Source organism: Vicugna pacos, chromosome 8 (assembly GCF_048564905.1).
Source record: "Vicugna pacos chromosome 8, VicPac4, whole genome shotgun sequence".
Taxonomy (NCBI): domain Eukaryota; kingdom Metazoa; phylum Chordata; class Mammalia; order Artiodactyla; family Camelidae; genus Vicugna; species Vicugna pacos.
Window position 1 is genome coordinate 78,667,397 of NC_132994.1, and position 21,330 is coordinate 78,688,726.

Genomic DNA, 21,330 nt, shown 5'->3' on the forward strand with positions numbered 1-21,330 from the left:
GATGTCAGGGAGGAAGCTGGCGCGGTCCCTGTCTCGGCAGCTGTGTGGACGCCCTGAGTCAGGTTACGGCTCAGAGCCAGGCTGCTGTAACTAGTCCTTTCCAGTTGGGAAGCCGCTGTGCAGGACCTCAGACCTGGGGGTCCGGAGGGGGAGAACACTTCCCACCCAGAGAGTCCAGAACTGAGGCAGCCCCGCCCCACGGACGCCCCGACCGCCTCCCTGAGGAGGCCCTGAGGCTCTCGGTGGCTTTAAGCTAATACTTTACAGGTAGCAGGCACCTCAGTACGTGTTTAAATGAGCGTGACAGTATGACTGCGTTTTATCAGAACGCACATCACGAGAGCAAGGGGTAGCTGGTCATTCTTGCTGCCTCGGTCAGGGATTCTCAGCCTTGGCACTGACCTTGGGGCAGGGTCATCTCTGCTGCAGACCGTCCCATGCCCCGTGCCCCACAGCCTGTGGAGCAGTGTCCCAGGCCTCTGCCCACTAGACACTCCCCCAAGTTGTGACAACTGAGAATGGTTCAGATGTGGCCAGACGTCCCCTGGGGGCAGGATCGCCCCAGCTGAAAACCAGGCCTCTGGACTAAGTCTGTGCGTTTCCATCCTGTTAGTCTTTTAATTTCTCCCTCAGCACGAACACTTTCAAAAATTCAAAGTTGGAGAAAATTTTAGATTTCTTGGGAAATTTCGAGGAGAATGTAGAGTATGTAAAAACGGCATTTCTTCCCCTCAGCCCCAGCTAACCCCCGCGAACATTTTGGCAAATTAAGGAAAAACCTTTTAGCAGGAATAGCTACTCCAAGTGGGACGTGTCTCCTCTGAAGGGGGGGCCCTCGTCCGGGCGGTGGAGGTGCAGGTCCGAGGGGCACTGGTCGTCGAGTGTCCGCTGTGCGTGTTACGTGTCGGCGTCGCCCAGGCAGCTTCTGAGCGCCTTCCTGCAGTTGGGTGCCGTCACGTCAGCGTGGTGTGTGGGCCTGAGAGCAGGAGACAGACGCTGAGCCGGCCCCCTTCTGCTGTCTTTCTCTCTTCCACTCTGTGCTCTCTTATTTCTATTTTGTATGTATTTCTTTTCCTTAAGTCCTCAAACAGAATTAACTATTTAGTTGTAATTCCATAATGAAAGGAACATGTTTAAGTCATTCTGGCATTTCACAGTGGAATAGATAAGTTCATTTCTTTCTTTTAAACAGGTTCTTGAAGTCCGTCTTGCAGTACACGGAGAACCTGGCGGCTGCCACCAGCCAAGACCAGAACAAGTGGGATGAAGCTGTCAGTCTTACACACGCGGCCTTGTTGAAAATGTGGACTTTTAGTGAGAAGAAACAAATGCTAATACATTTAGCCAAGAAACCCACAAGTAAAGTGATCCAGTGAGTCAGGACACTTTGGGCTCTCTCAGGGAACCTGACTTGAGTGGACTTGACAGCATGTGGGTTGAAGATCCAAAGGGAGGGTAGCGTCCAGGTTCTGTTTGATGAGGGCGCATGGTCCGTTGCTCTGCAGTTCCCGACTTGCTTTCCCTGAGTGGTTGGTGTGGCCCTCAGGCTGGCTCCCTCGTGGTAACCAGTGGTCGCAGTGGCTTCAGGCCTCAGCTCCCCGAGCACACCATCCAGAGAGGAGAGGTTCTTTTCACCTGTTACCCAGAAATGGGCGGCTTCATCTTACTGGCCACAGGCCTAATCCTGAAATGTGGCTGTGGCCAGGACCCAGCTCTGTGCTCACGGGTTGGGCTGGGAGGACATCTCCTCCTGGACTGGCTGCCGGGGCCTGCAGGGAGGCCATGGGCCCGTCAGTGCCTCATCCCTGGCGCTGAGGTTCTCACAGGGGAGAACCGAGCAGCAGCAGCTCCTGGAAGGTGCCGGGCAGCGTGCGGCGGGGAAGCAGGAGCCTCGCAGGTCTCCAGCGTCTGGGGTTGGCAGGTTCAGGACGGGAGCTGGGTGGGCTGGGGAGTGAGGGCCAGGGCTGTGGCCACTCCAGGCAAGCACCGCGGTTCTCTGACGTTCAGGAAGCTTCTCGTCTGCTGTGTTGGAGCAGCAAGGCCGCTGGTTCTCAAGAAACCCCTTGCAAGGCTGTCCTGCCCCAGGTCTGGGTGCACTGGCCGCGCCCACCCTCTGTGAGGACGGCCCCTCCCACACCTCGCAGGGGGGTCTGGGCCCAGGATGGAGCCCCCGCAGGGGCGGTGACACGGGGAGACAGCAGACTCTGGGTCTGGCAGTGCCTCTGTCGACTCAACACCCCTCCCCTTTTAAACCGAACTCCTGGGTTCTGCCGAACGTGATGCAAAACCTCCTGCGTCGGTGTCTCCACCTCTGGACCATGTTCTTGCGGAACGGCCTCAGCCCTCCTCGGCTGTTCTCCAAAGTGCCGGCTGGTGCTCCTGGTGCTGGAGCTGGTCGGGGAGGGGAACCGGCCAAGAAACGGTCACCGAGCAGCGAGGAGACTGCAGGGCTGGCCGCGCTCCCTGGGCTCCACCCGGCCCTCTGCCCTCGGCCTCTGCCTGCTGTGGGTCCTCCCTGGGAGGAAGGGTCTTTCTAGCTTGGGTAACTAGTTCTGCACGTGGGAGCTAAGCGCTTTTCCACAGAACCCCCAAGTGCTGTCCGGGTCACAGCCCCAGCCCCAGGGGAGGGCAGTCACCCCCGCCATCACCGTCAGCCCTTCCTCATCCTGGGCTTCCCTGGCCTGTGACCAGCATGGCCAGGCGGGCTCTCAGGCCCCCTCTAGACACGTGTCCTTGGGAAAGAGACATCCAGAGACATCCACCCTGCCTGTGGTGTGGAGAGAGCCGCTGCCCTGCTGCCTCGCTCCCCGTGCGCCCAGCTGTGGGCAGAGTGGAAGGAGCCAGAGGCGGGCCCCAGCCACACCCTCCAGGTACTGCAACCTGGTGTGACACTCCCACCCCTGGCTGACCGCCCGCTGTGAGATGTGCCTGGGAGCGGCGCCCTGGAGACCCACCGTAGCGACAGGGCTCCCCGGGGATGGTGTGGGGTCACTGACATCCACAGTCGGGCCTCGTGTCACTTGATGCAGCACTTGGCCCTCGCGGGACAGACTGCACACACTCCGCTCACCCCGTCTCCCCACGCCCGTCCTCAGCTCTGATGCCCCAGCCAGGCCCCGGTCCGTTCCTTCTGGCCCAGCTCCATACACTTAGCCAGTCTCCTGCCCGGTAGGCCCAGCCTCGTGGACACTGATCCTTGCCGCCTAAATGAACACTAGGTGTGGCGCTTTCCTGGTGGTCTCCCTTGCCTGTCGGAGGAGCCCCTTGGGGCTGTGATGCCCCCGAGTTTCTCCTGTGGAGGGTGTTGGCATGTTTTGCAGAAATCAAGTTTGGGCAGCAGATGGGGGAAACGCTCCTGGAGACACCATGTGCGAGGAGGCAGCAGTGTGGCTGCCAGGAGGCTGAGCCGTTTGCTGGTGGGACTGTCCCCGAAGCGTGGCCAAGCCCCATCTCACCTGCAGTCAGTGGTGAGGCCTCTCATGCCCAACGTTAGGACGCAGTGGCTCCAGGTGTCCTGTGGTGAAGGCAGCGCCCTGGCTGCACCAGGCTCCAGAGGGAGCCGCGGCCCGTCTGTGGCAGGAGAATAACTGCCGTGCTTTGTCCCAGAATGGCAGGGTCTGAGCTGGTGGCCTGTGTGGCCCCTGTGGTCTCCCGTCTGGGGCAGAGTTCACGTCAGCCGGCAGGCCTCATTCTGGACGTCAGGCAAAGCTGGTGACATGGGCTCCCTGGTCAGTGGCCAGAGCATCGTGCAGTCTGTAAATGTCACCTCCGGAACCCGGAGGGCCTCTAAGTATCTGGTCTCTGTCTCAGTGGCTGTGGATGTAGGGTGCCCCAGGCTGTCCGTCTGTGGGAGGACACAGCAGCAAGTTTCCAGGTCACGGCACCTGCTCTTTGTGGGGTTATGCTCCACCCTTTGCTGTCGTACATTTTATGAAGGTGTCTAAGGTGTCTGGTTTCCTGTACATGTCACATCGGCAGTGATGTCCCATAGGTGGTGTGACAGGACAGGGATGTGCATCCTGGATTGTACTGAGCGCATGGAGAGGGGAGGGCCACATGAGACCATGAGGGGGGCCTGTCCCTGGCAGGCAAGACGCCACTCCGGCAGGTGCACAGGGGTGTCATCTGCCCCATCAGCATTCGCTGCCCTGACACTGGGCCGTCCAGGCCCGGGGCCGTTCCTGACGAGGGCTCATCCTGACGGGGGAGTCCTGATGCGTTCCAGGAAACGAACCCTGTCTGGAGCAGCGCCTGCAGTTGGGTGGGGTGGGGATGTCACTGACTGAGTTTGTGTGAATCCACTAATCCGGGCCCACTCACTGGGGTCTGTCGTGCTGCTCCACAGGCCACGTGGGCCCAGGTCACATGGCTCACCTCCGGGGCTGTCCCAGCTGTGCATTGTTGCCTGTGGCTCCCGTCTCGGAGGAGGGAGTTAACTCTACGTGTCCACTTTGCTCTTTGCCCTTTCTATCAACCTGGACCTTGCTCGAGGGTCTGGGGACCCCACCATCCCGTCTCGGAAGGTTCTGGGTCTGTAGACAGGCTCAGTCCTGGGAGCTGCAGGAGGCATGCGGGCTCTGCCCACCCGCCCTGGAGGCATTTCCGCTTCTCCAGGTCAGGGTGACCTTAGTGGCTGTCGCTGTGCCCATCCGAGGGCATGATGATGAATTAGCCACCAAGACCTCTGTCACTTGGTCGCTCTGGTCAGCGCGCTGACCTTGCAGCCTGTTATGGGGGCCGAGGGGGCAAGCACACTGTGGGAGGGGCAGGAGGCCGCTACCCTCTGAGTGCTGGGTGTCACGTCCCCCTTGCGTGTGGGTCGCGTCTGCCCGTAGGGTCCACGTTTCTGCTCCTTGGACCCCGTTTTCTCTCCCTTATTTGGCTTCTCACCCACTCTGCCCAGACTGTCCAAGGAGACGCAGAGTCTCTCACTTTGTTGTGCCAAGTCATCTCTTCTCCCGTTTGAGCTGTTCAGGAGGAAGTGTTACTTCTCTCAACCCAGTGGCTCCCCTCCGGGAACCCTTCCCCCGCACTGGTGAGAAACAAGGCCGCGACAGGCCCTCGCTTTCCTCACTTGGATGCCTAACTCAGGCCCCGAACGTAAGACCCAGGTCCCCCTCCATCTCCTGGACAGCCGAGGCCAGCACCGCGCAGGCCGCGGCCTCTCACCAGAGCTCTGTCTTGACACGAGGCAACACCAGCGCTCAGACCCGCCTGCTGGGAACCTCAGACTCACTTTCAGGCCTCGCCGCACCGTCCACCTGCCAGGACACTCCCCGTCCGGGTCTGGGCTCTGTCCTGTGACGCTGTGTCCCAGAAGCCTGCCTCCGTGGAGCGCTCCCCCGTGGGCTCCAGGACCCCATGTGTGTTCTGAGGGAGCAGCGTGGATTCCCGTGGTGCCGGGCTGCGTTCGCAGGCCTGTCCTGCGTCCCCCGGTGCAGGGAACGGCGGCGCAAGAGCCGTCCTTGCCCGGCAGGGACGCCCTCCCTGGGGAGGCCAGGCTGTTCCTGGACCGGCTTGTCTGGGCGCTGCCCGCGGCTATTTCCTGCACCTGGCTTTGTCCCTGCTGCTCCACCTGCTCCAGGCCGACACCTGCCTCAGCAGGTGCGTCATTGCATCGGGGGACAGCCATGTCACATGGGGCTGGAGTTTGCTGTTTCTCCCCAAATGGTGTTGCTCAGCCCTGCTCTGAGCCTCCTCACACTGGAGTCCACGCAGAGCCTCGCTCCGGGGGAGCAGTCCTGAGGGCTCCCACGCCACGCGTCACCAGGGACACGGGCTTCTGTGATGGATCATGACTCCGGCCGCTGTGACAGCTGAGGAGGCCCAGGACCTGAGAAACGGCCAGAGGACCCCGGGTGCCCGCAGGTCGGCCCCAGCGCCCCGCCCCGCCCCGCCTCTGCCGCCGAGCACTCAGCAGACGGCCATCGCGGCGAAGGGACGGAGTGACGGTCGCCGAATGTGTGCAAAGCAGCGACGCGCTTCCAAGAGCGAGCCCGCGGGTGGGGGTGGGGGTGCGGCTCTGCCGGCGTCAGGCGCGGGGCGGGGGGGGGACACCGAGCTCCAAGGCCGCGGGCCCGGAAGCCGGGCGCGCCCGGGTTGGGCCCCGGCCCGGGAATTCTCTTCTTACTAAAGTGCTTCGCTCCTCGCGACCCGAGTTTTCTCCTCGGCGCGGCCCGGAGGCCAGCCCCGCCCTGCCAGGCGGGGGAGGCGGGGGCGGGGACCCCCCACCCCCCACGGGGACGTCCAGCCGTGCGCGCCGGAAGCACGCGGCCGAGGTGCCCCCCGCGCCGGCTCGCGGTCTCCGCAGGGTCTTAGGAGACGCGACGGTGGGCGCGGCGGCGGCCGGGAGGCCCATGTCCACGCTGCTGAGCCCGCCGTGCCCGCGGCCGCGTCCTGGGCGTCCTGGCCGAGACGGGCGCCTCGGAAAGGCCGGGGAACTGCGGGCAGAGGCGTCCCGGGCTCCGTCTGACGCTAGCGCTGCCCGCGGACGCTCCCGCCGAGCTCGGCGGGGAGGCCGCCCGGCCCCAGGTGTGCTCCGGCGCCTGCGCTTCTCTGTCCGGACGCGCGGTGGCGCTCTTCCGCAGAGCAGCGGGGCCTCCGCGGCGAGGCCGTGGCTGTAACCCAGGCGAGAGCCGGGGCGAGGAGAGGGACGGGGTCTGGGCTGCCGCCGGCCCCTTCCTGCGCCCTTCAGGGCAGAGCGGACCTCGCCGGAGGGTGAGAAGGCGGCGTGGGCCGGGACTTGCGGACCAGGGCTGCGGCCCGGCCCTGTAAGTGATCCCGTCGGGGGGTGGGGGCGGCCCCGCTCGCCGGTGGCGGGAGTGAGGCCGCGGGTCCGGCCCCGCCCCGCCCAGAGTCGGTCCCGCAGGTCGGGACCGGTTGCAGGGAAAGCTCTTTGCTGAAAGAAAGCAGTTGAGGTCCTGCGGAGGAGAATGTCAGGTGCGGGCCTGCGGTGCATGCTGCCCTCTAACGAGTCACCTTCGTCGCCGGGGCAGAGAGGGGGCCCCATCCGGTGTTACCAGCCCCATGGCCGCAGGCTGATTTATAGCCACGCTAAATAACTTCAGTAAAATAAATCATGGTTCCTCCCCCCGCCCGAATATGTGCGTGAACCTTGACCTGCAGTGACACCCCTCTGGGTCCCTTAGGACCTGGGATAACGTGGCACCGTGTGAGTTACCTGGGGACTGTTCGCAGCCGCTCTAAGATCAGATCTCAAGTTCTTCCAAAGAAGACCCTGGACAGTGCAGGAAGTTCTTTTGACACATCGTTCAGTTCCTTTTAAAATAAATGTTTTCTGTTAAGTTCAAAAAAGCCAGTGGGAAAGCTAAGCCCTGAACCGCTCCCGACAGTCTGTGAAGCCCACGGGCGTGGACACATCTTCATAGATGCCACGTGAGTGCGGTCCCTCTCCAAGTATCTGGCGGCCCTCCGTTGTCGCTCCTGCGACACCCTGAGCAGGACAGCCCTTTGAGGAGTGTGGAGGCCCCGGAAGGGGAGCCCAGGGCAGAGGCTGGCTGTGGGGATGCGCGGCCAGTGCCACGCAACACCTGCCCGCAGTCTCACGGTAATCCCGCTTCCGTGAGCTTTACCGCACGAGAACGAGTTGTCCCCAGAATGAGTCCTCACCGCAAACCATGAAGGAGGAGCCCCACCCAGGTTGCGGGAGGGGAGACCCTGATGTGGACAGTGGGCCCAGGAGACTCGTCCCAAAGGAAACGAAGCCTGTCGGGTGGTGTCCTTGCCTGCCTTCGGCCTGCGACGTGCGCTGTCTCATCAGGACACTCGTGAAGCCCCTGGGAGTCTTCCTTGTGCCTCCCTGCAGCACAGCCGGGGACATTAACTTGAGGCAGCCCTTGTGTCAGTCTGTGTCACCAAACCCAGCCTCTGAGCTACCCCAACTCCCTGCCCATTTGTAAGACAAGAGGGGGCTCTGGGTGTTGACATGAGGAATCTCACGAGCCAGCCCGTGGCGAGGACGCGCGCTAGCGTCGTCAGCGCTCGGGGAGGCCCGGATCCACAGGATCAGAGTCCTGTGCTTCGGTCTCATTTCTTTTTCTTTTCTCACTAGAGTAGTTTGTAATTCCGACTTCTCTGGCTTGGTTGAAAGTTACGTAATAAATAGACGTAACTAATCAGAAAACATGGATTTCAAATTTCACCGTGGGCAAGGTGTTCTGCTAGGGAGGCTGGAAAGGCCTCAGCGGAGTGGACAAGGGAAGACAGAGGCCGTGGAGGGGAGGGGCCATCGCCGTGGCTGGCGGGGACTGACCCAGCAAGTGCCCTCCTAGGGCTCGGGTCTGTGGCCAGTGGGGAGGCCCTGGTGTCGTCAGGGCCCTGCTGTCCCCCTATCTCGGCCGTAGTGTGGGCCTCGGTGGTTGGTGCCATCAGGTTGGACCTGCGGGTCTGCCTGTGAAGGGTGAAGTGACCCTTGAAGGAATGGCAGTGGGAACAAAGAACGATGAGGGAGGCGGAGAAGGACCCACCGCGTCAGGAGGGAGGCCAGGGGTCCAAGGAAGATGTGACCCCAGAAATGGGGGGGAAGGGAAGCCCGGGAACCAGCGCTGACCATTGGAAGGTCACGCCCAGCCGTTTCCGAGGGCCAGGTGGGCGGGAGAGGGAGCCAGAGGCATGGACCACACAGTCTCCAAGGGAGTTGGGTCGGCGGGGCAGGGGGCCTGGCAGGGGCCCTGTGCCGGGGGTGGTGTGGGGTTGGGGGACCTGTGCGCATCTCTGGGACTCGTGTCTGGAGGGGAGAGCAGGTTAAAGGCGGGAGTCTAGGAGCAGGTGAGAGACACCATCGGGCCTCAGGGAAGAGGGAGGGAGAATGTGGTGCAGGTTGCAGGGAACTTAGAGGAAGGATTTGGAGAGAAGCACACGGAGTGCTAAACTCACTGGATAGAGCAGCAAGGACGGGTTCTCACAGAGTGAAGAGACTGGAGGAGGCGCTGGGGTGGGAACACAGCCGGGGACGGGACATGGAGAAGGTGAGGGCTGAAGCCGGGAGACCAGCCCTGCGCAGAGCCGGTGGGCCACTCTCCATCCATCTCAGGGCACATCTCGGGGGCTGTCTGGCCATCTCCTTGTCCATCTCCAGGGAGGACTGACCTTCAGCTGCTGTAATGGGTCAGAGCCATGTGGCTGGCCATGCTGATCGGAGCATCACGTCCCAGCGGGACTGGAGGGCCGGCCTGGTGGTCGGGGGCCTGGGGACCAGCAGGAGGCCCACTTGGCCTGTGCTGCTTGTGTGACACCAGCTGCGGGGCTGCGGCCGGAGCACAGGGAGGGGTGAGAGCCAGGAGGCCAGGGGACAAATGCTGAGGTGTCGTTCCCTTCAATGTGCGGTCCTGTCCAGATGGTCGCGGTGTGTTTACAACACGTCCTCGGAGCCCTCACCCTCCTCTTCCTCCCCCCCGGGCTGCCAGGCCCCCGTGCCAGGCTTGGCTTGGCACGGACCCCAGCGCTGTCTCCGCCTTCTGCCGCGGCCTAACGAGCAGACGCAGACCCTCCGGCATCTGAGGGCTGAGGCCCGGGCGATGGGAGGGCGGGTCTGAAGGTGCGTCTTCATTCCTGGGAGGGACATCCCCCGGGAGGCTCGGCTGTCGCCTGATTCCGTAGCTCTGCCACCAGGAGGGTTTTCCGGATCCTCCCCGCGTCACTTCTGCCAGAGCCAGCGGTCTGTGAGTCCGGTGGGTCCAGGGGCCGGTGGGGCAGTGCGTCCTCAGCCCACGAGAAAGTGCCATCGCCGTGGCCGCCAGGACGCTGCCCAGGTGGGGCTGGGAGGAAGCATTCCAGAACGTTCTGGAACATTTGAAACAGGCGGTCTGCTTCCTTTGGGATGTAGTGCAGGGACGGCTTTCACACCGGCTTCACTCCACGTGCCGGCAAAACAGCTACTCGCCGAGGCTTGTCTCCCTGACCCGTCCACCCACGGTCACCGGCCCCGCCCCACCTCAGGACCCCCACCTCCTAGGTCCAGGTGCATGTGTGTTCTCCAGGTGCCCGCTGAAGGGGAAAGGGGTAGGTCAGTCCCCACTGCTCCCTTGTGTTGGGGCCCCTGCAGGCGGAGGGAGAGCCAGCGGGCGGCAGCAGGAGTGGATGGAGGGCAGGGACACCCCGCCGGTGGCGGGTGGCCCAGAGCCAGGCTGGCTTCCAAGGCTCGGTTGTGTTTCAGCCCCAGAGAATGGAGTCAGCCTTACCCCAAAGTAGAGGACAAGGGATGAAGCCACTGCAGGTGCTGGAGGCCCCACCCAGGATGAAGGCGTGAGATGGGGATGGGGCCCAGGGACACAGGCTGCGGCACTGTCTCTGAGGCAGTGGGTGATGGCCTGTCCACACCCACGCTTGACACGCGTCACTCGACCTTAAATTCATCGTCATAGTTCACCTGGGGGTGATTGCAGCTTGAGGCGGCTCTGTGATCAGTCCTCACCAGAGGGCCAGGGGGCTCCAACCTGAGAGCTCATCCCTGGACTGGATGCTGGGGCCTGCAGGCCAACCTGAGGATGGAGGACTCCGAAGGCTGGGGGACACGGAACGTGGCCAGGCCGTGGGCTGCAGCCCATCAGCCCTGCAGGAGCTGCGACTCCACAAAGTCTGCTACCCCCTGGGTTTGATGGGCAGCTCAGGGGCCCCGAGGAGGACTGGGCAGGTGCGTCTGGGCCAGCGCTGCCCTGCTGGGTGAGGCGGGTCGGGCGGACGGCAGCGGCGGGGATGCACTCCCACTGGCAGAAATCGGCAGCCCCGCCGTTCCCACCGGCCACAATTCCCATGGGCTCAAGGCTCTCACTGCCATCTAGGAAGGCAGAGCGCAAAAGAGAAAATAGAAGATCGTGTTGTGAGGAAACGCACCATAACGTTGGAAAAGGCTGTTGCTGCTGACCTGACGCTTGGTAAGCGTGCGTCACGTAGTGTTCAAGCAGAGGTTTTTGTCGTGTTTAGCGCTGAACTATCTGGTCTATAAGTCAAGAGCCGTCTGTCCAGTTGGGAAAACAGTAATATTTATGATTTGGGGCCCAAGTGCAAAAGAAGTGTCGTTTGAATTAAAAAGATAATTTTAACCGCAAAATGCAGTGTTATATTTAAATGGCTGAATGGGCAATAATTCACAAGGGTTAGAAGAAAGAAGCCATGAAAAGTATTCAGTGCCAAGTGTGCTTTTCTCTTGTGTCCTCCTCTGCCCAGTTTCTCTGGGTAGGAAGTTTGTTCCTATTGATTTCCTGGGACTCTGTGTGAAGACCCGAGGTCTGATTAGCTTCCTGCATGCCCTTAGAGTTTCCTAACCAGCGTGCCAACGAACAAGAATCTGTGTGTCCATTTTCACCCTCCCTGGTTTTTACACAAGTAGCATAACGTGGGCACCATAATACATCTTGCTCTTTTGCTTAACAGTGTATTTGGAGAGTTAGTACATGAAGAACATATTGCTACATGAAGAACCTCCCCACTGCTCGGAGCTGCGTGGTATTCCACCGCGTGAGTGTTTCCTGCTGACGGGCACTGAAGTTGTCTCAAGTCTTTTGTTATAACAGATAATTCTGCACTAAAAGCCTCACCTGTATGTTGTTTTCGTGCATCTTCAGAATCAGTTCCTAGGAGCAAAGTTGTTAAAAGGATATACGTCTTTGTAGTTTTACAGATGTTGCCAGATCATCCTCTGTGTGGTTATAAAATTGACTCTCATTATGTATGAAAGTACCTCTTTCTCCACAGCCTTATTTACTGAGCATTATATAAATTTTCTTGAATTTTGCCAATTTAATAGCTTTTCTGTTATAACAAGGCTGAGTGTCTGTTCCTCGCTGGGCCAGCCTGTTACAGATGGTGCCCGTTTGTCTGTTGGGTTGCTGGTCTGTCTTTCTCACTGAGTTCTGGAAGCTCTTTATGTACTAAGGATGTAGCTTGTGATAGGAAGCAGATGTAGTTTTCTCATTGTCTTTGCTTAATTTTCTGATGGTAGCTTTGTATACAGAAGTTTTTATTTTTGTGTAGTTGAATTTATAAAGCCTTCTTTCACTGCATTTGGATTTTCAGTCTTAATTAGAAGAGTCTTCCTTGACTACAAAGTTATAAAGGAATTTGCCCATAATTTCTGTTAGTACATTTATGATTTTATGTTTAATGTTTAACTATTTGACCTGTTTAGAATTACTTTGCTACACAGTGTGAGGCGCAGGTGTGGTTTTTTTTTTACTATCTGTTTTGTCGGATGGCAGTAGTCACCCGTCGCTCCTGATCTGAGGGGTGGCCATGTTTTTGTGCCCTCGGCACGTTCTTTGTCTCCAGTTGTTCTGCGCGTATGTTCATGAGCCAGCACAGCAGTGTTCCCATGATTAACACTGGATTTTCTTGTTTTCTTTTTCTGTTTGAACTTTAGAATCGAATTGTCTAGTCGTCTTCCCAAAATAAAAAAATCAAAATCGAATATCTGGGAAAGCTTCAATGCATCCTTATTTTTGTTGTGGTTGCATTAATTCATAAAATAGTTCGGGGAGACTGCAGGTCTGTGCTGTTGAGTCTCTCCACTTGTTCCAGTTTTCTTATGTTTAAAAATGCTTCTTATCTAGATCCTAATTTCTTAGGTTTATTCCTAGAAACTTTATCTTCGGTTTTTTTTTTTTTTGGATAATTGGATTGGAGTACATCCATTACATCTTGTAAAGCTATTGTTTCTCTATTTCAGTTTTACACCCTGGTATCTTCTAAATCTTACGTGTAGAAGGTTTTCACTTCATACTGTCTTTGGACTGAGATAGATGTATCTTGCCATGTTAAGAAAATATTTGTCTAATCCTATTTTATTAAAGGTTTTAATGCTGAATTTTATCAAATACTTTTTCAGTTTCTCTGAAGGTGATCTTATTTTTAAAAATCTTTGGATCTGTTAAGAGATAAAACTAATTACGTGTAACCACTTTTGAAACCAGCTTTTAAAAAGGTTTTGAATTTTATTTTGACGTGTATTGATGTCCAGCTGAGCTCTGTATCATGCATTATTGAACACCCAATTTTCTTTTTTTGAACTGAAGCAGAGTTGATTTACAATGCCGTGTTGGTTTCCGGTGCACAGCACGGTGATTCAGTCGCACGTGTGTTTACACATGCTCTTTTTCATTGTGGGTGTTACAGGACACTGAATATAGCTCCCTGTGCTGCACCGTGGACCTAGTTGAGAATCCAGTTTTCTGTGAGGACGTACTATTTTCTCAACCATTTGTAGTTCAACAGCACCTTGAATTCATTTAACAAGACGTCACGGCAGGAGGACAGAGCAGTCATGCTGTTACTTAAAGCTGACGTTGGTTCTCTGAGTTTGAAAAAGAATAGGTCTGTTTATTTCAATGAAGCAAGTGACGTGCCCTGTACCTGTCTCAAGTTCTTCCCTAAACATGCATGTGTGTTGGGTGAGTGCCCAGAGACTGGAATGTAGGTGGTGGGAAGGATTAGATAAACATGGTCAATAAATTTAAATTGACGTGATGCGCACTTTAAAACCCTTTTTGAAAATAAAGTAAGAAATTAGTTAGAAGGCAAATAGGGAGAAAATCTAAGTTCATGGAAATGGACCTGCCTGCACGCTGGTCTCTATGGCAACAGCAGAGCAAGGGACCATGTCCACCTCCTCTCTGCACCTTCATTTCCAAGCTTGTTGACTGCTTTCAACTCAGCAGAATCACATTAGGTGGTTTTGTGGTGACTGGAAACCCAGTAGAAAATGTTTCTCCCTCCAAGGCGTGGAGCAGGCCCTCACCAGGAAAAGGAAGCAATCTTGAGGCCTTGTACAAAATAGTTCTCTCCTGGGACTTGGGTGGGGCGCAGGGACTCCGGAGTCTCTGGCATCACACGCAGGTCCTGGTGTTGGACACTCCGTGTGTCCCGAGGTGCCTGTAAATGGCCTACAGACGCTGACATGCTGGTTGTTCATTGGGCTCCCTGCAGGGAGGCTGGCAGTAAACATGTCGCCTGGGGCGGGGGAGGCGGGGAGGCCGCAAATGGAGAGCTGTTAAATAGATGGCCTCCCCCTTCCTCCCGAATCAAACTGTCTTCCATGAAACAGCGAGCGGGCTGCACCCGCCTCCCCGAGGGCCTGGCCCCGACGGCGGGTGGTGGCTTTGACGCTGCAGAGGCCAGCGGGGCGCGCCCGTGTTCGGTCCACCCGAGGCCCGAGGCTGGAACGCTTGTCTCTCCCCTGAGTCCACTTGTGTTCCGCCGGTCAGCGCTGCTCATGAGGCGTGGGAACGCTTCCAAGGGGAGACGGTGCTAGCGGGAGAGCCACGTTGGCACAAACCCCATCCCCACGTGCCAGGCCCACACGCCTCGTCTCCCCCACTGGGTTCTGAGAGCACCTCCCGGGGTCACGGGGTGAAAGCTGCCCATCGGAGGGACAGAAGGAAGACGCGGGGTCCCTGTTCTGCTGGGACAGCACCAGTAAGATGGGCCTGTGGCCCGGGCCTGGGTTCAGGGAACTTGGGACAGCGGTGAACAGTGGGAAGGCGTGGGCTTGGGCCAGGGTCCTGCAGAGCCGAGAGCGGAGGAGCAGAGTGGCTTCGAGGTTTTAAGGGCTGCTTAATAGAGGCCACTGGGAGGGCGAGCACCACCCGTGCGTGTCTGTGGGCCCCTCACCCGCTGGCCCCGGTGCTCGGCTCCGACCCCTGCCTGTAGGAAGCACGCATCCGGCCTGCAGCCCACGCACACGGCAGCACAGAGCAGACAGGGGCCGCGTGCCCTGGCCCCGCCCTGGTGCCTCCTTAACTGGGGACCAGGCCTCGGATAAGCAGAAAGGCCTAGTTATCAGCCAGGCCCATCCTGTGAGCCCAGCTCCGGGGTCACACGTAGCAGATCGGTCAAAAGCTCAGTCTGTCCCTGCCCTGGCTTCATTTCCCCCTGATCCAGACCAGACCGTCTGCACACAGGGAGGCCTGCGTCTGTCAGACGTACCTCCTGGCGAGCCCCGCGGGGTGGGCCGAGCAGTTGTGCGGAGTGGGTGTTGTTTGTTTATCCTCCCGGAAGACAGAAAACGCACTGCAGACACGCTTGCCGTTCCACTTGGCAGAGGCTGAGACGAGGTGGTGATGCGCTCATGTATAAGGAGGGAGTTTGAAAACATGCGTGGCAAATTAAAGCCAATCTCCCTGACGGATATGCCCGGCCTGGGCCTGCTGTGGCCGAGGCCGCGGGGGCCCAGCCAGACGCCAGCCGGCCGGGGGCGTGGAGCCCGGTGGGTACAGGGCCCCCCCAAGCAGGGGGAAGTGGCGGTCCTCCCTGTCCTGCCCTCCCTCTGCCTCACCCGGGAACGTTTGAACAAGATAACTGGCTCCCAGGAGCCCAGGTAAGGTCCCACAAGGAGAGCAGTCGTGTCTGCTTGGGAGGTAGGTGATTCCCGGAGCGACAGCCGGACGCATGACCCGACTCCTGCGATTTACTGAACGTCTCCCTCTTCCGCCTGCTGTGCACGTGGCTGGGCTGGCTCGACCCGGGTGTGTGCACCTGTGTGTGCATGGCGTCCCCTGCCCGCAGTCCCTTCCTCCGCCTGCAGTCCCAGCCAGGCAGCCTTTCCCACCACAGTCCCACCTCCACCTTCCTGCAGCCGCTCCCTCGACACCAAAGCACAGCCCCGACTCCCACTGGACACCTGACCGTGGACGGCAGTGTCTGGGGGCAGGTGTGTGCAGGAGTTAACCGGGCCAGGCCTGGCTCTGACATGGGGCAGAAGCCCAGCTGGTGCCTGGAGCCTTCCCGAGTTCATTTTCACGTCAGCCCCGATGCCAGGAGAGCGGTTCCTCGCACCCGCCGGGACAGGGGGGCGGGGGCCTCCTGTGCTGCCCACCCGCGTTGGGGCTGTATCTCTGGTTATCCAGCATCCCTGTCTCAGTCCTGGGTGAGGCCAACAGGGAAACAAAAGCCAGCCCCACGGGGCCCACGGAGGCAGAGGGCATGAATCGGCGGCAACCCTGGGCGTCCAGAGGGCAGGACGCTGGAGGCCCCCAGGAGCAGGCGGCAGTGGGGGCAGCAGAAGAGGCTTGTCCTGGGATGGGGCTTGCTCCTTGGCTCAGGGAAGTGTCTTTCCACAGGGCCCAGGGCGCAGGCGGCCCGCAGGCCAGTGTGTCCTCCAGTGGAAAAGCCACTGTCCCAGCCCACGAGGAGGGGCAGTTGTGGTGACGTGGGGACACTCAGGTTGACTTAAACATTTCCCACACACAAGAAAGACCTCAAGACTTCAGGCAAAGACCGTTCAGAATGGATCGCCGACTGTTTTCTCAAAGGATGGGAGGGGATCCCACGAGGCCACGGCTGTGGAACCTTTATCCGACCCGGGTAGTGTCCCAGCAGCAACCCAGGCAGCTCAGCCTCATTGTCCCACTTCGGCCCCAGGCTGCCTGCAGCGGGCTGTTCAGCCCCTGGGAGGAGGGACACAAGACCCTGGCCTCTGACTGCTGGCCTGAGTGGAGCCCCGGCCCGGGGACCACGGGCTGGACACTGGCTGCTCCAGGAACGCCAGCTGTAGGAGATTTAAGACACGCTTTGTTTGAGGCCGGCATTTGTGTTGGCAAAACTCTAAATTCTGGGCAGCCCCTTTTCACTCTAGGTCACGACTTTCTGTGATGCTCAGCCATCCTCCCGAGGACCGAGCAGACCCCTCCCGGGGCCACACGAAGGCTTCCCGCTTTGCAGCCCAGGTGTTTGCTGTCACAGCCTCGCCATCACGTCTGAACTTGTGCCCTGCTGCCACCTGGAGCTGCAGCTGGGCCCTCCTTCCCGCCACCACCCTCCCACCTGCGGCCCCCCTGCTGTCTGCGTCTGCAGAGTTTCCACGCTCCCCCCAGAGCTGTGGGCCCCTGGCACGTGGACATGGCGTCGCAGCCCCAGGGGACTGATCATCTTCTCGGTGAGCAGACCCTGCACCTCCTTAGCAGGCCCTGGAGGAGGCCGGGAGGAGCCCACACCTGCCCACCGCCACACGGACACCCTGAGACGCACACACTTCACAGGGCGACAGGGGCAGGTCGGTGCTGGTGGAGACGTGGTCTCGGAGTGCGGCCCTTGCTCACACGGCAGGTGACCTGCTTCCACGGCTGGTGAGCTCTGGGCCCGAAGCTGCCTCGTCCTCCCCTCCACTCTCATCAGGGGCAGGGCAAGTCCATCCTGAGGGCTCCTCTCTGCTTCTCCTGGGGGCTCAGCTGTCCCAGGGCACTGCTGGCCCTGGAGCAGGACCGAGGCTCTGCGGTGAGCGGCCGGCTGCTCTGCCCGGAAGGATGCCCTTGATTTTACGGACGAGGCCGCGCAGGCCCGGGAATCCTGCTGCGAGGGGAGGTCAGATTCAAGCCCCATCTGTCTGACCTTAAAGTCTGTGTTTGTCAGTCCAGGGCCTGTGAAGGAGCTGCGGGACCCAAGACAAGGCGCACATTCTCTGTGGGCAGGTTTTTATGTCTAGAAACATAGATTCTGCTCACCTTTCTCCAATGCTGAGCAGTCGCGGAATGCCCGGCTGGAACACAGCCTTGCAGTCAGTCTCAGTCCTCCAGCTGTAAGAGTGTTTGCTGCAAGAGACGCGCACCCCGTGGTACTTCTCAGCTAAGCGTTTGTATGCGTGCACCACCCAGTGGCATTAAATACGCTCACAGTATTCACTGCTATCTTTACGTAGAGCTCTTTCCTCATCCTCAGCACAACCTCTGTGCCCTTTAAACCACAGCTCCTCACCCCCAGCCCCGGCTCTGGACTCTCTGGGTCTGAACTGGCTCTTTCTAGGCCTCACGTAACTGGTACCGTGCCACAGCTGCCCTTCTGCATCGGGGCTACTTTACTAAGCATCATGTTTCCAGGGCCTCTACGTCGTAGCAAATACCAAATTTTCATTCCTTTTTTCAGGCTGAATAATGTTCCACGGTATGAACACAGCACATCTTGTTTATTCCTTCCTCTGCTGGTGGACACTCCTCTGCTTGTTGCTTCCAGCTCTCGGCGGCTGTGAATAGTGCTGCTCTGAACACGAGTGTGCAAATGCTCATTCGAGATCTTGCTTTCGATTCTTTTGGGTATAAACCTTGGATGGAAATTGCTGGCTCACACAATAATTCTACCTTTAACTTTCCGAGGAACGCTGAACCGCTTCCCACAACAGGGTCACTGTTTTCCACGCCCACCAGCTGTACATGAGGGCTCATTTCTTCACATCTTCACCAACATGCGTCATTTTGCATTTTTCAAACGTTATCACAGCATCCTATTATGTGCGAGGTGCTTTTGGTCTGTGTAACCTAATGACGAAGATGCTGAGTATCTCTTCACGTGCTTCCAAGCCCTTTGCGCGTCGTTTTTGGAGAAATGTCTACTCAAGTCATTAGCCCGTTTGTTCAGTTGGACTTCTCTGTTGTTCTGTTTAGCCGCCGGAGTTCTTTACGCACGCTGAGCATCAGTCCCTTGTGCGATGGCCTGCACGTGCTTTCTCCCGCTCTGTAGGCGGCCCTTTGCTTCCTTGATAATGTCCTCCACGCACAGTTCACTCACTTTGATGCAGGCTGATTTGTCTGCTTCTCCTGTCGTTGCCCGTTTTCACGTGCATTCTTTCCTTGCTCACCTGTGTCGCCACCTCCGACGCAGGTCAAGACTCCTGAAGTGGGGTGTCTGCTCCTGGTTCTGTATCCGCGGCCTCTGCCTCTCCCACTCCCCCGCCTCGTTGTAGCCTCGGGGGTGTCTTGATTCCCCACAGGGCAGGAACCGGCTCCTCTTTTGAGATGTTCTCTGCTATCCTTAGCTCTTTGCTTTAAAGAACTTTGTGATCAGCCTGTGAAGTTCCATGATAAATGGGGCAGGAATTCTGACGGCAGTGGCATGTGGCCCAGGGCGCTCACGGGGAGGTTCACCGCACCGGGGCTTCAGTCTTCACACCCGCTGACACGGTGTGCTTTCTGTTTGTTCAAACCTTCTTTTCATATTCTTCAGTACCTTAAATTTCCTCACGAAAGACTGTGCACATCTTGTTTAGACCTGTTACTGTAACCATGCTTTAAAGCAGCGTTTGTGCTGTTGTTTGTGTCTTTGTCCTGTTATTCATTTTTCCGATTACTGCTTACTGGATGTGGGAATGCTACTGGCTTCAGTAAACAGATCTGAATGACGTCTTCCTCTTTCCCTCTCTTTTATTTTTAATTTCTCATTTTAAGTTTACCCTCAAGTTTCAACACGTATGTCTTACTATAATTTTACTTTTAACACATTCAAAATTGTGCAGTATTTCTAGTCCTCCAAACAGGAAAAGGATCAGCACTTTAAACTAGCTGCATTAAGCATGGACTTAGTTAATGATTTTTCACAATGCAAGTTTCAGGCGAACAGCATCTGTGTCCACGGCCGAGTGACCCCACCGGCCTGGTTGCCACCTGTCCCTGTACAGCCGACCCCTTCACCCATTTCATCCACCGGCCAACCCCTGCCCCTCTGGGAACCACTCAGGGTTCTCCGTACCTATGAACTTGGATTGTTTGTTTGTTTGTTTAGATTCCACATACAAGTGCAATTTTACGGTATTCGTCTTTCTCCGTCTGACTTACTTCACTGAGCGTGATGCCCTCACGGTCCATCCATGCTGTCACAAGTGGCAGGATTTCACTTTCTAATGACTGAGTACTGTTTTGTTATTTTTACAATATGATATCGCACTGTGTGTATAGCGCACTTTCTCCATCTGCTCCTCCATGACGGACACCTGGATTGCTTCCAGATCTTGCTGCTGTATGCAGTGCCGCCGTGAGCGCGGATGCAGGTTCTCTGTGAGTCAGTGTTTCCATGCACCAGGCAGTGCGGTGTCTGGGTCGTGCAGTGGTTCGGCCATCAGTTTTCTGAGGAGCCTCTGTCCACCTACCTTCACTTTCAGTGTCTAACCAGACTTGCAGACGTCCCAGTCCCCCTGACGCCACTGGCACTCCAGGTTTTGCCGCTTCCTTTTGCCAAAATAATCCGTTTTATGGTAAAAGGATTATAGGGAGGTTTGGAAGTGGAAAACATTCTTAGACTTTCTATTATTTAGCCTTTTCATCTCTGAGTGTGTCTTTGCTCAAATGATGATTTGCTGAGTCTAATGTTTCAGGCGGCAGCCACTTCCTCTCAGCGCTGACAGCCCGCATCCCCGTTTTCCGAGTCTTCTTTGCAGGTGAGGTGTCCGCATGGCTCCTAAGGTGCCTGTCCCCCCTTGTTCAGTGCTCGGCGGAGCCACCAGGTGCCTCGATCCTGGCCTCCACTCACTTCTCCTCCTCAGGACTTGGAGGTCCCACTGGTCCCAGCGAGGATGCCTCTTGAATTCACGAATGTTCTCGGCTGTTAACTTTTACACTGGAACTTACCGTTCCCAAGACGCGTACTGGGCCTCTCACCGCTTACGTGCCCTCGGACTGCTCTTTCTTTCGTTGTTTTTAAAATGAAAACTCTCCCATGATTCTCAGTGCCGTTCTCCAGACGACAGCTTCTCTCTCTGTGTTTCACCTGACGTTCATTCTATTAGGTTGAAAAAGGCTACGTTTTTCGTTCTAAGATTTCTAATGGGTACTTTTTCATCTCCACCTGCTTTTAAAAAATTGTTTTCATTTAATAATTCTGCATTTTTAAACATGGGTGCCGTGCCTGCATTTCTGTGTTTGAGAACCCTACACACGCTCATTGTACAGCCTCTGTCAGATCCTCCCTACAGTCAGTTGACCTGGAGAGAGTTCTTGTTTTGATGATTGATTTTGTTGGCTTTCTTAGCGCTGTATTTCTTCATGCTGTTTGGAATGTAGATTTGAAGGGTTATGAATGGAATTTTTCGCTTTCCTCTCCCTGCGCCTCCTCCCACCCCTTTAGGCCAAGCAGCTTTGGAATTTGAGGTTGCTGCTTCCTCGGGAGCTCCTGCCTCTCCCTCCAGGCCAGTGCTCTGTGGTGACCCAAGACTTCAGACCCCAGTCCCGAAGCGAGAGGCACCCAGCTGTGTGCTCCATGGTTGGGGCAGCTCTCCCAGCTCCGGGCTCCACACCTGGCCCAGGACCCTGCCTCACACCCACTCGCCTCCCCACCTGCGGGCAGGTCTAGCACCTTCTGCTGCTGATTTCTGCCCATTTCTGGTTTCTGGAGAATCTTGTCTTGTTTTTGAGCCTGACTCTGTCTCTTTTCCTGTGTTTTTTTATTTTTATTTTTATTTTTATTTTTTAACTTTTTGTTCTTTTTATATGCCTTCTGTCACTGCTGAACCGTGGGGATGATGCGGCCAGTGTGACTGCAGGACCAGGATGGAGACCCTCCCGCAGCACAGAGAGCCTCTTCTTGCTGGTGTTAGTGGGGAGGGAACACCAGGGGAGGGGA

The 21,330-nt window shown here is 57.4% G+C and overlaps 1 protein-coding gene across 6 annotated transcripts in view; it reads left to right on the forward strand.

Annotated features, from left to right (window-relative positions):
* The window catches only part of ERMARD (ER membrane associated RNA degradation), a 36,284-nt gene extending 34,901 nt beyond the window's left edge, over positions 1–1,383 (forward strand). For all 6 annotated transcript variants that reach the window (XM_072966255.1, XM_031673389.2, XM_031673385.2 and 3 more), the window contains one exon: positions 1,193–1,383. In XM_072966255.1, the coding sequence (XP_072822356.1) occupies positions 1,193–1,376 (184 nt within the window). In that variant the 3' untranslated portion in view covers positions 1,377–1,383. The remainder of the gene's footprint in view (positions 1–1,192) is intronic.
* Positions 1,384–21,330: the final 19,947 nt, after the last annotated feature.